The sequence below is a fragment of the Corapipo altera genome, unplaced genomic scaffold, assembly GCF_003945725.1.
Source record: "Corapipo altera isolate COAL_440 unplaced genomic scaffold, ASM394572v1 0, whole genome shotgun sequence".
NCBI classification, from domain to species: Eukaryota; Metazoa; Chordata; class Aves; order Passeriformes; family Pipridae; genus Corapipo; species Corapipo altera.
Window position 1 is genome coordinate 26,334,785 of NW_020884872.1, and position 14,683 is coordinate 26,349,467.

A 14,683-nucleotide genomic window follows, 5' to 3' on the forward strand; every position below is an offset into this window, starting at 1 on the left:
TGTATTTTCACATCCACTTCACCACACATAACCACACTATATGTTGGAATGTGTGTGCTTTTTAAGTGTCATTTTCCAACTTGGTATGTGCAGACCTGCATGCAGACACTGTGTCCAACCCTACCACATGGCACTACCTAAGCAGCATTTCCCCTCGTATTTATTTGAGACTTTTGCACAGGTCAGACATTCACGTCTGTGGCCTCCTAAGCAAATACTGTGGTTCAAAAGTGATCTGTAATAGATACTTACAGGAAAAAAAAAAGTAACTGGCTTGGTATCCTGTTACATCATTTTAATTTCTTGCTTTGTTGTAATGACTGTTTTCACAAGACCTGATATCATAACAGAAAATAGAATCCGCTTGAAGAGAGGTTAAATACAAGAAAAGAGAGGAGTCTTGCTCTGTACAAAAATCTGCAAAGTACTAAACCCTAAATAAAGCTGAAGCAATACAATTATCAGCATTCCCATTGTTTGGAACATGGCCTAGAAATCTGGCAAGGAGTGTTTTTTATGTCTGAGATGTACTTGTTGTAATTCCTGGGACAACCTGCCAACATAACTATTTAAAACAGTACCTGAAGATACTATTTTCAAGATGGCTCCACTTCCTGAGGAATCAACAGTCATTTATAGGGCCTGAAGTTATTTGATACTTGAGATACACACACCCTTCCTTGAAAAAGTGACTCTGATAGTTCATAAAAGTTTTAATTACTCCTGTAGGCAGAATCTTGATCCCCACTGATTTATGCATACTTGTAATTCACCCCGTGGTTATCGCCAAAACCTAAACCATACTAATGGGCAACACTTCCTTTTTGTAGAGAAACAACACATCTGTCCTAGAGCTATGAAACCCATAAAGCTGCCATGACCTTGTTACAAATACTCCTTTGCCAAGATATTTCCTTAACAATCTCACCTGTACTTCTGAATCAGCATCAACATGCTGTAGTTGAAACCAGGTGTCTCTGTTATGATACTTTTGAAGATCTTCTTTCTGTATAGCTACCTTTCCTGGAAATAAAACAAAACAGAAGCATAGTTTAAGATAACGTTGTAGCTCCCCAAAAGTACATTTCCATCAAAACCAGGTTTTAAAACAATGATTTAAGGACTGTCCTATTCAAGAAAGGCTTTAGAGTAAGGAAAGAATTTTTTGGGGCATTCTCCTTTACACAGTACATAATGATGAGCCCAATACTAATGATGGTACAATTCTGATAAGCATCTTTTTCCACTTCATATTGTGAATGACTTCAAATTCCTAACATCATACTCACCTAAAAGAGTGAAGCTCTGGGCCCTGCAGACAAGCTTGTAAGTATGCTTATTGTAAAAACATCATTCTTATTTCTTTGACATGTAACTAAACTTGTGGGAAGAAAAGCTTGGAAACTGTTGGAGAGAGATTTTTGAGGTAGATGTCCATAACAATCCCAAAATGAAGTTCCATGCACGGGTTATTGCTAACAATATTTTAGGATAAGGCTTTTCACTACATAGATTTCTAGGAGAAGGGCAACAACTAGGGATGTCAAGTCCCAACAGATTCCCAGATCTGCACTTTGAGGCCCTGTTGACTCATCTCCCTCGCTCAAATCTTTTAAGAGTTAGCATTCTGCAACACAGAGCCACCCAAGTACCACCCCTGACCGTAGAGAGAAAAAAAACAAACCACCCCAAAAAACACTGCAGACCTTTCACTCTCACCTTTTTTCACTGCTCTTATCCCTATCAAATTAGCTGTTTTGGTAGTGAGGGTAACTCACTACCTGTTCCATGAGCCTGTTCCATGCTGCAAACTAATGTACATGAATGCCAAGGAGTAATATATATGTAGAGTAGAAACTTTTGTCTTGCCTGGTCTCTCTCAGGTATTATGTAAAGCAATGAAACTTTTTCCAAGTGTCTTTGTATACACAACGCTGAGTGTCGCATGCCTGAGGAGCACGTGATTCTCAGAGAGAAGCTTTGGGTTGGCTGGTTCCCCAGGCACTGAGCAAAGCAGCATGTTCAAAATGAAAGAAACCAGGACAGTCAGAGACATTGAGTTGCTCACATACAGTTTGCAACCACTGCTTTGCTACAGAAACACACAGTTTCTTTACCCAAATACCGCTGGATAAAAAGTCACAGTCCTAGTGGGAAAGAGACGTCAAAGGTTTCCTAAATTCATTCAGTTTGACCAGACATCAGTAATACCTTACCTCAGAAAATGTTAACGGAACACATTTACAAAGAAAATAAATTAAAAAACAAACAAAACAAACAAACAAAAACCCAAACAAAAAACTCCCACACAATGGAAGACTACAAAAATGGCAAACACAAAGCATTCTCCCTTCTGAAATCTGAAAGCTTATGGAAGTCCCAGCAGCAAGTTGTTACACACCAGCATTCCCTCAAATTATGGCCTTTTCCTTTAGCTGTTGCTGGATGGTTTCACCCAGCCCTCCTGTTTGCTGGGCTGCTTCTCATACCATGCTGCTGCTGCATTCTTCTGTCAGGCTGCTTTGGTGACAGTTTCCAGATTTCCAGTCCCAGTTTCTGAAGTACTCTGCCTTCCTTCTGAAGCTGCCCTCCCTAGTATCTGCCAGGATTCCTGCTCTAGCTTCCCCAGAACTTCTGATCCACTACTCCCAAGTCTTGCTCATTCTGCTCTCAGCACTCTCCTACTGGCTTGTCCTTTAGAGATTACCAGATCCATCTTCTGTCAAACATTTAACTAGATATTAACATGGTAGATTCATTACCAGCCTCTTTATTGGATATGCAGAGCAAGTGACTTGAGACTTCTTAGAAAAGCAGTAATTACACAAACCTACAAAATAATATGGCAGAAAGGGTAAATAAGACATCTGAACTGTGCTGAACAGGAGACACCAAGTTATGCTGCTGAGAATCTATGTGATGATGTCTGTGTTTTGGTTAGTGGGGAACCTAGTTTCTCTAAAACACTTTAAGAGAAATACATTTGAACGCATGACCTTCCAGTAATTGCTTTGGACTTTAACTGAAATTGTTTACTTTCACTGCTTGCTATCCTCACTGTACCCTTTAATCTCTTGCAGAAATCCTCCACCCGACTGCAGCATTGCACACACTTGCCAAACACCCTCACCTACATCAGTCTCGTTCACAGTCACTTCCCATGCAGGGAGCATCCTTGCAGAAAACTCAAGGCGGGTGCAGTATCTGCACCTGTACACAGCATAAATGGTGTGATCACTGCCCTCCCTTTCAGCAGAGAGTTCCACTGCTCTCTGTCAAGGGTGGCAGGACAATCCAGATAGGTCTGTCCACAAAGTCAGTACATAATTGCAGTACAAAGTGTTCACGGGTAATGACACATGCCTCCCGCTTTGAGGGGGTTAACATGGTGCTACAACTGTTTTGATTAGGAAATTGTTTGAACAGCACTGTTTGCTCTGCACACAAGCAAGTCTTATTAATGACTGAAACTTATTGACTGGGCTGGCTATAATCCAGGGGCTTCCACTGCATACCAAATGATTCACAAAGGAGAAAATTCTACTAGGGGAAAAAAAAAAAGGGAAGGGACAGTAAAAAGGGGCCTATACTTTGGCCACTCTAAACATATACAAAGACACATTACTGATAGGGCATAATGTCTGATCTGCCCTGTTAAACAGTTCTCTGTGTACAGGAGCGTCCCTCACGTTTTCTGTTATTAACTTTTCACCTGCACCAGCCAACTCCATATGCTCATCCAGCCCACATTCCTCCTCCTCCTCACCAGATCCACATAAGCCACAGTGCAGGTACTGAGCAGAGTCAGGTTCTTGCCCTACTCTACACAGTTACTGCTCTGCCACTGGTTGACCTATGTCCAACCTGGCTCAAACAACTTGTAGCCTCACCAGAACTAGGTTAAATCCAGGCCAATAATTACAAGCTGTTGGCACCTGTCATTTGACCTGACACTACACAATAAGGACCTATAATTCTGCTTGAAGATAAACCTGACACAAGAGGTCAGAAAGGTTTACCACCACTCATTCACAGGACATTTTCCTCTTTGTGGTTCTTCAGCGTGCTCCCAAACGTGAGTACATTGTCTTGCACTCTTTCTCAAGATTTGGGTGGCTTCCAGACAGGATTGAGAAACTCTAAATCTTGTACCTGAGGCACCCAGCCACTCCTGCTGGTTTCCTCAGGGCTGCCCCAGGCTGCAGAGTCTGTGTCTGTTTAAGCCTTTACATGCTGTATGGGAGGAGGCAGGAAACAGCAGAACATGTTGAACAGTATATGGTGTAATTTCAAAACTTAGTTAAGTTACATTTTTAAAAATCAGATTCTCAGCAGTAAGACCAGCAATGAAAGCATTGTTCTCATGTGAACTAATTTCCTTCTGAAGCTTGACACTCACCAGACCTCAGAACGGAGCAGGGTAGTAAAACCTCAGAGAGAGTCCTACATGTTTTTCACCCATATGGCACCAATTTTCCTATGTCCTCCCACTTCAGACTGAACAGATCTTCACTGGCACATCTAAATCCTAAGCCCTGTGTTCAAAACAAAGACGCAATATGCCACATCTGACCCCTTCCTTCTATGAATCTCTCTTTACAGAAAAAACAATATACCAGTAACCAGTTACTTGAGCAGCCAGCTCAGGGATGAGTGATTTTATTACCTAGGCCCCTGATAGTCTTAAGGGTGCAAAACACACTTTACAATCCATGGTACCAACTGATTTAAGAGCCTCCCACTTTCCTCACCCATACACCCCCGTCCTCTCAGCAGGCTGTACTGAAACTGCTGAGGAAATTGAGTGAATCCAAAAAAACCCAAACAATGAAAATAAACATTCTGTGGGAAGACAAGGGAATAAGAAATAAGTTTCAGGGGTCACATATGGGTATTTTTAACACACAGGTCGTTTCAAGTGACCTGTTTTACAGCTTCCACACTCAAGAGTCACATTAACATAGCTAGGAGACAGAAGATGGTAGAAGGTCAATAATTTGGGCACAGACGCAGAAATATGCAACGGAGAAGGGTAGGAATTTCTGGCTACACTGCTTGGGAAAGTGCTTGTGGAAGCACTGCATCCTCAGTGCCCAACCCTCTACTGGCTTCAAAAATTTTTCCAAGGCAAGTCCATGCAGCCCATTAACTTGTCCCTGGACATGCCTGTGCTTGTTAATTCAGGGTCAGCATCTCCATACAAAGACTAACAGAGCTGATAATTTGGCTCAGGCATTCTCCATCCACATACAACTACCTTCTGTCTGGATAACCTGTTGGTGACAAAAGGCTTAGGCATCAGTTAAAGGATTATATCTCACCTTTTAATAACAATTTGCCAGTTTGCAGCTGAGATACATGAATGTTTAGGACATATGCCAGACTAATAGAAGATTCCTTTACTGAAAAAGAAGTCAAGACAGCAAAAGGAGAGGAGTTTGTCACTTTAAAAGTGCACAAGGCTCCATCTGAAAAGTGATCCAACAGAAGCCTAAAACCAGAGCATTTCAGAAGCTCTTGTATCTTCTCTTTATCTTGGAATACCTGCACAGTGAAAACAACAGAAATTTGCATATTGCTGCCAAGTGAGCCGAAACAATATAATGTAATATTTTTTTAATACAACACCCTCCATTAACAATGGCTGCAGTACAGTTAATTTATAGCAAAGGGTTAGGTCTGAGTCACACCTTAAAAACCCACAAATGCCTAATTAATTCAGTCTTCTTTCAGCTCTGAACAGAGACTACTTTGTCTCCTATATGCTGCAATATTAGGCAATAAGAAAGCCTGGAAGCTAGTTCTGAAGTTGCTTCATGTTAGTATGCTAAGTGCACAGACACACTGTATCAGTAAATTCATTTAAAAATCACTGGTATGAAGATGCACAAAGTCCCTTTCAAAAGCTGGGAAGACTAAGAACAAATCAGAATCGATTTTAATCAACATTTTAGGCTGTTGAGAGCCTTATGAAACTTTAATTACCTTGGAAACATGAAGCACCACTGCTATTCCAGCCTACTTAGAATTTTATAATTATCTGTATGAAAGGTTATGTCTCATCAAACAAAAGTACAGAAACTTTGCAAAACAGAAAGGGCTACATGCCCACCTTGTTCAACAACAGCACAAATTCACTCACTCCTCCCATAACATGAAACAAGCAAACTCCCTATTTGAGGATTACAAAGATAAGGATGAGAATTTTGGATGACCTAAGGCTTCAGAGCCTTAGAAGCAGCAGAATGGCTCCTTCCCGGTTCCTGTGCAGTGCACCATGAAGCACAAGCACTATCAGACCATCTGCTAACATTGGTAAGAATTTAGCAGCAATAATGGCAGAACACTTCCAGCACAGCAACAGTGCATCCTACACAGAGTACTAAGGTATAGGATACACAAGACCCCAGTTTTGGTTGGTTGTTTTTTTTTAAACTAGTCCAAATATAGTAAGAGTATCACCTATTAAATCTATTTTTCCTCTTTGAGGAATTTATCTTCTTTAATAAGGCAGAGAAAAGTAGGCTGTGGATTCTACCCTTGAAAGTCAAAAGCTGCAGCACTGCATGAATTATCCTTTATCAGGGTGGTTTTGCTGGTCTCAATCCTGAAGATCTCACCTGGCTAACATCAGAATTTCTACTCTCTCTTCCTGTTAAAAAAAAAAAAAAAAACTAAACAAAACTCCCAAACAAAAAAAGCCCTATCCAATCATACCTCTGGTATCAACCCTCTGCCAGTTACTCTCTGGGCCATTAAAATGTTCATACATTTAAGACACTGGGTATAGCCCATGTTTGGTTGCAAATGGAACAATGGATCTGTGGTGATACTCTACATACAGACCATATTAACACTTGTCATTAGGTAAGGAAGAAGGTTGCAAAAAAAGGACAGTTGAGGTTCTAGCACATCATGCTCAGTAGTTTTGTTTATGACGTGTACTTGCAGGACAAAGAAGAAAATATATCACTTTTTGAAAGCTCAATTTTGTTTTCCTACTCTTGTGATCACCTGTTATGTTAAAAGGTATTCTGAGTGCATTCTAACAACTTATTTTATGTAGAAAGTACTTATTTTAGCCTCTCTATGCAACTGCAGAGAATAACCTCAGGATAATCCTAGTTTATAGCTTCTTGAGACTTGTCATTGTGGGACAGTCATCCGTTTCCTTTATTTCACTAGTAGCTATATTTATACCATACTGAGGAGCTGTATTATTCCCATGTCATCTAACAGTACATTATGGAAACAGTAAAAAACAAGTTGTGACTGCCGCCTAAGCCATGGTCAAGGCAGAAGAAACAGAAGAACACAATTTTCTATTGAAATCTTGATTTCTGCTTCATGCTGTATCAGAAGATCTTTCCTGTACTTAGCTAGCAACAAGCATGGTTCAGCAGAGATGATTATTTTTCATTTTTTTCTCTGAAATCAATAATCAAAAGGTGATGCCTCAGCTGCATTTGCTAACAGTTACCTAATAGCAGGAGATGGCTTGCTTTGATGTTTGGTAATATATTGTGGCAACTCTACAAACACATCTCCTCAGCTTTTTAAGTAGCCATTAACAAAGGCACCTCAAACATAGCAAGCCTCAAACAACTTTCAATTCCAAGGTGCTTTCACTCTGTGAGAATTTCCGAGAACTATGATTTGGTTTCATCTACTTTAGTCCAGAGTAGCTAAGTTTAACTACCTCTGAAGGCAAATTTGTTTTATTGCCTTACTTTGCTTCACCTCAACTAGTATTAAGCAGGAAGACAATTACAACCTACAGGATTCAATGGCCGCAAGAGTTTTAATTTTTTGTAGAACATGCTTAATAACCTCTATGAAGCTGACTTACAGCAGTTAAGTTATAGTAAAGGTAATTAACAGAACCACTCACTAGTCTTCTCCCTGCTGGCTTTCTGCTCCTTCACTGAAAGGCTTCGGCATTTCACATCTGTGTTCTATTCAGTACCATTCCATCCCCATCAGCATGGCAACCCAGCCTCCCCTCAGGAGTACCACAAACTTTCAGAGTAAAGTTCTTACTCCTCAGTACAATACAGGGACAGTGCAGCACTTTTTCCCCCCCTCAGAACTTCACAGGGGATGCATTTTGTTCTTTTCAGTTCCTGCTTAACACAGATGTTATGCAAGTCAGGTTCATGCATCTGTTACCAAAACAAATGAAGTGCTGGGGTGAAAAAACCACACTGATTTAAGAAGAGGATAAATAATTGTGTACTTGTCACCTAAAGGGCAAATGATATTAACTAATCTCTCACCGCAGCGTTAAGTGACTTGGTGTGGCACATTTCCTGTTTTTTAACTGATCTGTATGTTTAAGGTCACAGCCTGGCAGCCTGAGCTGTTCATTACACACCTACAAGAATACCAGCTTGCAGCATAGCAGAGATGGTTTGCTGCATTAAATCTAGCTGAGTTATTAAGGGTGCCACTTTATTAGCACAGCTTGTCTCATTCAGCATGTCTAAAAAGCTGAAAAATATCAAAATAATCATTAAAGAACATACACTTATATTTGCCTGATGTAGCAGCACTACTATTCTAATATTCTTTCTACTGCATCCAGCCAGAGGTATCTTTTCCCCCCACTATTATTGGAGGGGTATCAATTGACAGTTTTTCAAGTTATCCCCATCTCCTCAATGTTTTTCTCATTGTAACAACTAGATGGAAAATAGCTATTCTATATACACATGTTCCAGCAAACTGGTCTACTACTACTTCATCATTCAGAAACAAAACCATCTAATTTTAAATTATGTTTACCATTACTTTCAGTAGTATATTTCCTAGTCAAAGCATCTCAACATACTGTAACAGTATACAAACTCTAGCCAGTAACAGTTAAAACAGACAATATCAATTAAACAACTTAAGAATAGTTTACTTTCACAGTAACTGTATATTTGCTACATTTTATATAAAAAAGACAAAAATATTTCAGATCCACAGAGCTCTGCATTTTCTTCATTATATTTGCATTTCAACCAGCATCCAAGAGTCTTCCAAGACACAGCTGTTCAAGAGTTGTATCTGTTTAGCTAACAAAATCCTAGATGACTTAGCAATTTCAATTAAAAAAAAAATGTAATAAACAAACATGCAAACTCAAAAGATATCTTTATCTCCACAATCCTCCCATCCTGTATGCCAAAATAATACAGTATGTTCCAAAACATATCTGCTAGACATGTGTTCCAGTTTCTGACTCTGGCTCTCCTCGGAAGTTTACATCAGAGGTTTCAGGGAGTTCTTGTTTTTCATTTTCTCGCTCCCACACCTTCCGCTTTTGGTGGCTTTAAGCATTCTCATCTGTCACACACTGAGTTGCATTTCGGAAGTTTAAGAACTTACCATCACAAACTTATACTTCATATTTGAATAAATAAAAGGGTGCCTAATCTGAGCTCCAGTCATCCTGGAAGTCAGTATTATATCACCAAGACAAAAGTTCTGGAAATAATAAATAGTGAATCTAAAGGAACTCTGCTAACCAACCATCTTCAAAAGATAGCTACTTGTCAAATTCTCACAATTTTGACTTATACACACTCTGTTCTCTCTGTCTTGAGACCTCCTCAAAACCAGCCAAACAAACAATGCAAAGAGATGCTCAAACGTATCAGAGTACACACAGGTAAATTCACAAGTTCAGTAACATATGGACTTAAAATCAGTCTCCTGGATGGAAGACAAAACCCCCAACTCCCTTCTCTGAGAAACATCATAGCTGGATGAGCATGGGTAACCCCATTTTCTTCAACAGAAGCATCTCAGGATGACCTAATATAACAAGTGATCTCTGGAATGCAAACAAAGGGCCCCTAATTGCAGAATTTGGTGGTTCAGTGGAAAAGAGCTTGCTCTAGCACTACTCTGACCAAACTTTTTCAGTAGGGACCTCTTCTAAACCTTCCTTGCTCAAGACTCTTCAAGAAAAGGTTTGAGTCTTAAGATTGAGCTGAAGATACACACAGAGCAGCTATTCAAGTATTACAGACTTAGTTCGAATAAAAGAGTTCCCTTCCTCAAAAAAACTCCACTGCTGAGCTTTGCTGCTGCTGAATCCCGCTCAAGAGGAACTACTGAAAATAATCACATGCAGTTACTCCAGAGCACTGCTCTCTCTCCAGAACATTTTCCTATTACAAGCAGAACCTTTAGAGTAGTATCAAACTGACAGTAATTCTGGATTTTTTTCTTCTCTCCATTGCTATTTATCACACTTCCACATATTTAAAATGCTTTTCAAAACATGCCTGCAATAAGGAAGACGGGAAACAGACAGAGGAACAAAGGGGGGAAAAGACTACAGTAGCTAATATGGACTGTAAAGTCTCAACGTAGACAAGTAACACCCGAGTTCTGACTTTTAGTGCTACATCAACCATGACACCAACCTGTGTGGTGGGGTTGACACACTGGAGGGAAGGAATGGCATCCAGGTGGATCTGGACAGGCTTGAGAGGTGGGACCGTGTGAACCTCATAAAGCTCAACAAGGCCAAGTACAAGGTCCTGCACCTGGGTCTGGGCAATCCCAAGCACAGATAGAGGCTGGGCAGAGAATAGATTCAGAACAGCTGTGAAGTGAAAAACTTTGGGATGTTGGCAGACAAGAAGCTCAACATGACCTGGCAATGTGCACTTGAAGCCCAGAAAGTCAACTATACCATTGGGCTGCATCAAAAGCAGCGTGACCAGCAGGCTGAGGGAGGAGAGTCTGCCCCTCTGCTCTGCTCTCATGAGACCCCACCTGAAGTCCTGCATCCAGATCTGAGTCCCCTGAACACAACAAAGACGTGGAACTGCTTGAATAAATCCAGAGGAGGCCACTAAGCTGATCATAGGGTTGGAGCACCTCTCCTATCAAGACAGGCTGAGATAGTTGGGGTTGCTCAGCCTGGAGAAGGCTGCAAGGAGATCTCATAGCAGCCTTCTAGTACCTAAAGGGGGCTGACAAGAGAGCTGCAGAGGGACTTTTTACAGAGCATTTAATGAAAGGACAAGGGGAAATGGCCTTAAGGTGAAAGAGGGTAGGTTTAGAGTAGATATTAGGAAGGAATTCTTTACTGTGAGGGTGGTGAGGCACTGGAAGAGGTTGCCCAGAGAAGCTGTGGATGCCCCATCCCTGGAAACTTTCAGTGCCAAGTTGGATGGAGCTCTGAGTAACCTGGTCTAGTGCAAACTGTCCACTTCACTGTGTTTCAACCAGGGTGGTTGAAACTAAATGAACTTTAAGGTTCCTTCTAACCTAGGCCGTTCCATGATCCTAGGATAAGTATGGTAACACAGCAGTTTGACTACCTATGGATTCTGCAACACGTACAAAAGTTAACATCGTGTTTTCCTGAAGAGGTAGTGAAAAATAGAAACCTGAACAATCATTCAAGCATGCAAACAAAAGTCTTTTTATGTTTTCTGCAAGGCCTTCTTTTCATAAACTGCTCCCAGTACCTTCAAGATTACTCTAGCAGCTCCTGAGTAATTCTCCTCCAATGGCAGAGTTTGATTATTAAAACATGAGCTTAGGAAGCATGCAGAAAATGAAACAATTTGCACTTCACTATCTGCAATTTCATGTGTCTGACCTGTATCAAGTGTTCAGAGACCCTTGATACAAGAGAGAGTAAATAAAGCCCGGAGCAGGAAAAGTCCCAGTCCATGGCCTGTTGATGGGTCACTGCAGCCACTGAAAACTGGTGACACACAGGACATCAGATAATTTCAACAATGAAAAACTCATCAGTTGAAAGAAGGGAGGTGTTACTTTCACAGTACAGGGGAAACTAGAGATCAGAGAGACCAAAAAGCTTTCCAAAAGCTCGCTCAACAATCAGAAACTGACCCCCTCCTCCCCAGGATGCCAGATGCTATATACATGAGTTTACTTATGGACATAAAGAGAACTACAATCTAGTTTCCTAGCTCATATGTAAAACAATAAATAAAGAAAAAGCTTGTGACTGCATTATGAACTATTGTAACGTAAAGATTCACAGAGATCTGCACCATCACCCCATGCAGTTTAACATAATACATTTTATGGCATTATACAATCTGTTGCTCAACAGCAGTCAACTTCCTCACTACAAGCTCTATCAAGACATACATCTCACTGACTGCTACAGTCACGTTATACTGAAATTAGACAAACAGTAGTCATACATGACTTACTTCAAAGGAGATAAAAAATGAAAAAAAAATCCAAACTCCTAAAGTGGCTTAAAGTGAAAACTGTTTTCCTCAATAACAACTAGACTTATACAAGGTTTTTATCCCCAAAGACATAAATGGAGTGTCATGCAGTTTGCTGCAGGTGAAATGCATAGCAAATAATATCTGAAAAAGCTAAAATCTTGCTGAAGGCAAGGGAAGTCTTAGAGCTATTCTGGAGGTCACAGTTTGCTCTGATACTCTCCACAAAATTCTGTCATCTTCATACTGGGGGTATCCATGGCCAGCAGCTATTACTCTGCCAGTCATTAAGGTAATCATAGTTTAACAATACTGCTTGCACGTAAGTGTAACAAGCCCAGGAAAACTGCAAGACTAAAGACCTTGCATTTAAGGAAAAAAAAAAAAGGCACTAACAAATGATGTTGTCGACATTTAAACAATGCAATCAGTTAAACTGCAATCTACATCTACTATCACAACAGACAGCACTTATTTCCCCAACTTTTTTATATATAATATGTAATACTGAAGGCATTTTTGTCAACTGACAAAAAGGACAATACTGAGCAGTACCTATCACTGTCACCATCAGTCCTATCAAGACCCCCAACTCATAAGACTACATATGATCTAACAGAGAATTAAGCTGAAAAGAAAGTAATAATTTATGAACACATACCTATAATGGAATCCCTTCGAAAAACATCTCTGTCAAAAATATAAAATGACAGATGGCGAAAGGTCCGAGGAATTTCACAGTAAAAGTCTTCTCCATAGAAGGGGCTGAGTAAACAAAGAAAAACAACATACACAAACACACACACACACAAAAAAAAAAAAAAAAAAAGGAAAATACATTAGTGTTGGTATCCTGGAGGAGCCAGTGTGTTTATATCCAGAACATCACTCTGGGCTGTGAGAGCCTTTCCCACCAGTGACTGTGCACCTTCAGGCACTGTTCCACTTAGACTCTTCCTAAATATCTTAAATGCCCATAGAACAAGATTTCTGTGCAAAAAAAGAACAGACACTTCTTTCTATCTGGAAAATAAGTGTCCCTTAACAAAGGGGGCAGAGACTACATTATTTGTTAACATACAGTGCCTTGAAGGGTAGAGAGACACCAGCTGCCACACAGTGCCTACAGCAGACTATTACAGTACAGATCACAAAAGCATACATATGAACAGGATGAGCAAACTACAGCATGGTTCATGGCATATATATATATATATATTTGTTTTTTAAGTGTTTAGTATATTTAAAATAAAATAGTACAGCCATTGCATCTTTTCCCATCCTCTGCAAAGTTTCTTATTTAAAGTCAGATTCAGTCAACTGATTGTAACTGAGCCTTGGAGCTGTCACCATGGTTGTTACCCTGTAGCACTGAATACCTATTTTTGCATAGTGGAATTGTATAGAGTAAGTTTCTTTACAGTAAGACCTGATTGTTAAAAAAATAAATACTATCTCAGCATGAAAAGCTCTTTAGGGACCTAAGGGGCTTTCTTTGCATCCTACCAATTTAAATGGGAAAAAAAAAGTAACTCAGACACCTGACAGCAACCCTTGCAGCTTCTCTCTATTCAATTATATGGTTAAGGATTTACTCCTAAGAACTATAAGCATATATCAACATTATTTATTCATTGACAGGTCTACCATTTTACATAGACCTTTCATTCTAAGTCACTCATGCTTCAGTAAATCTAAATGAGTAGATGCAATTTGAGTCACATGGACAAATACAGCAAGCACTGCCGATGTAGACTTAAAAATAAATCTAACTCCAATAGGCAAAAAGCCAGCAAATTATTTCTTCCCCTCTTAAACACAGGCATCCTTATTATCTTGGTTAAGCTCAAAACTAAGATACAATTGTGCTGTAGCTTTAACCACTATTAAAGGTTTTTATGTCAGCAAATCAGATATGCAAAAATTATTATTACTATTATTATTATTAATTCCTTAGATTAACTTTAAATTTTTCAGAATTTTGTCAGGAAAGGTAATTCCACTGGCTTTCAGGATTTTGCTTGTATTTCTGCCTACAGTAAAAATACACTCCCCTAGAATTACCACATTCCCTCAAGAACTAGCTGACAAGTCTCCCTCAAAACACACAGGCACTGCAAATTAGCTAACCAGTCTCTGTTTGAAGGGAATACATTAATTTGATGAAGTCCAGAGATATCACTCAGTATTCGAAAGGAACGTTATTTAAGTCACCACTCCTCCAGCCACATGGAAGAACATATACTGGTTAAACAACAAAGCCCAAGGCATACCCACAGGTTAAACTTCTACCACCAAAACAGTTTCCCATTCCTTGAAATAAATGCATCCATTCATAAGTTATGAAAACCAATGTGAGGCCCACTCAGTCATCCCTACCGTGAAGGCAGGGGAGGAAAATCTAACAGCTGGAAATGGCAGCTGGTTTGCCTGTTTGTCCCAACTGCCCTGTCCCATTCAGCACTCCT

The 14,683-nt window shown here is 39.9% G+C and overlaps 1 protein-coding gene across 2 annotated transcripts in view; it reads right to left on the reverse strand.

The window, feature by feature from the left end:
* Positions 1-14,683, reverse strand: part of RASA3 (RAS p21 protein activator 3) — a 126,042-nt gene that overhangs the window by 63,454 nt on the left and 47,905 nt on the right. For both annotated transcript variants that reach the window (XM_027640523.1, XM_027640533.1), the window contains exons 3-4: positions 12,877-12,980; positions 929-1,023 (exon numbers count right to left, since the gene is read on the reverse strand). In XM_027640523.1, coding sequence (XP_027496324.1) covers positions 929-1,023; positions 12,877-12,980 — 199 coding nt within the window. The remainder of the gene's footprint in view (positions 1-928; positions 1,024-12,876; positions 12,981-14,683) is intronic.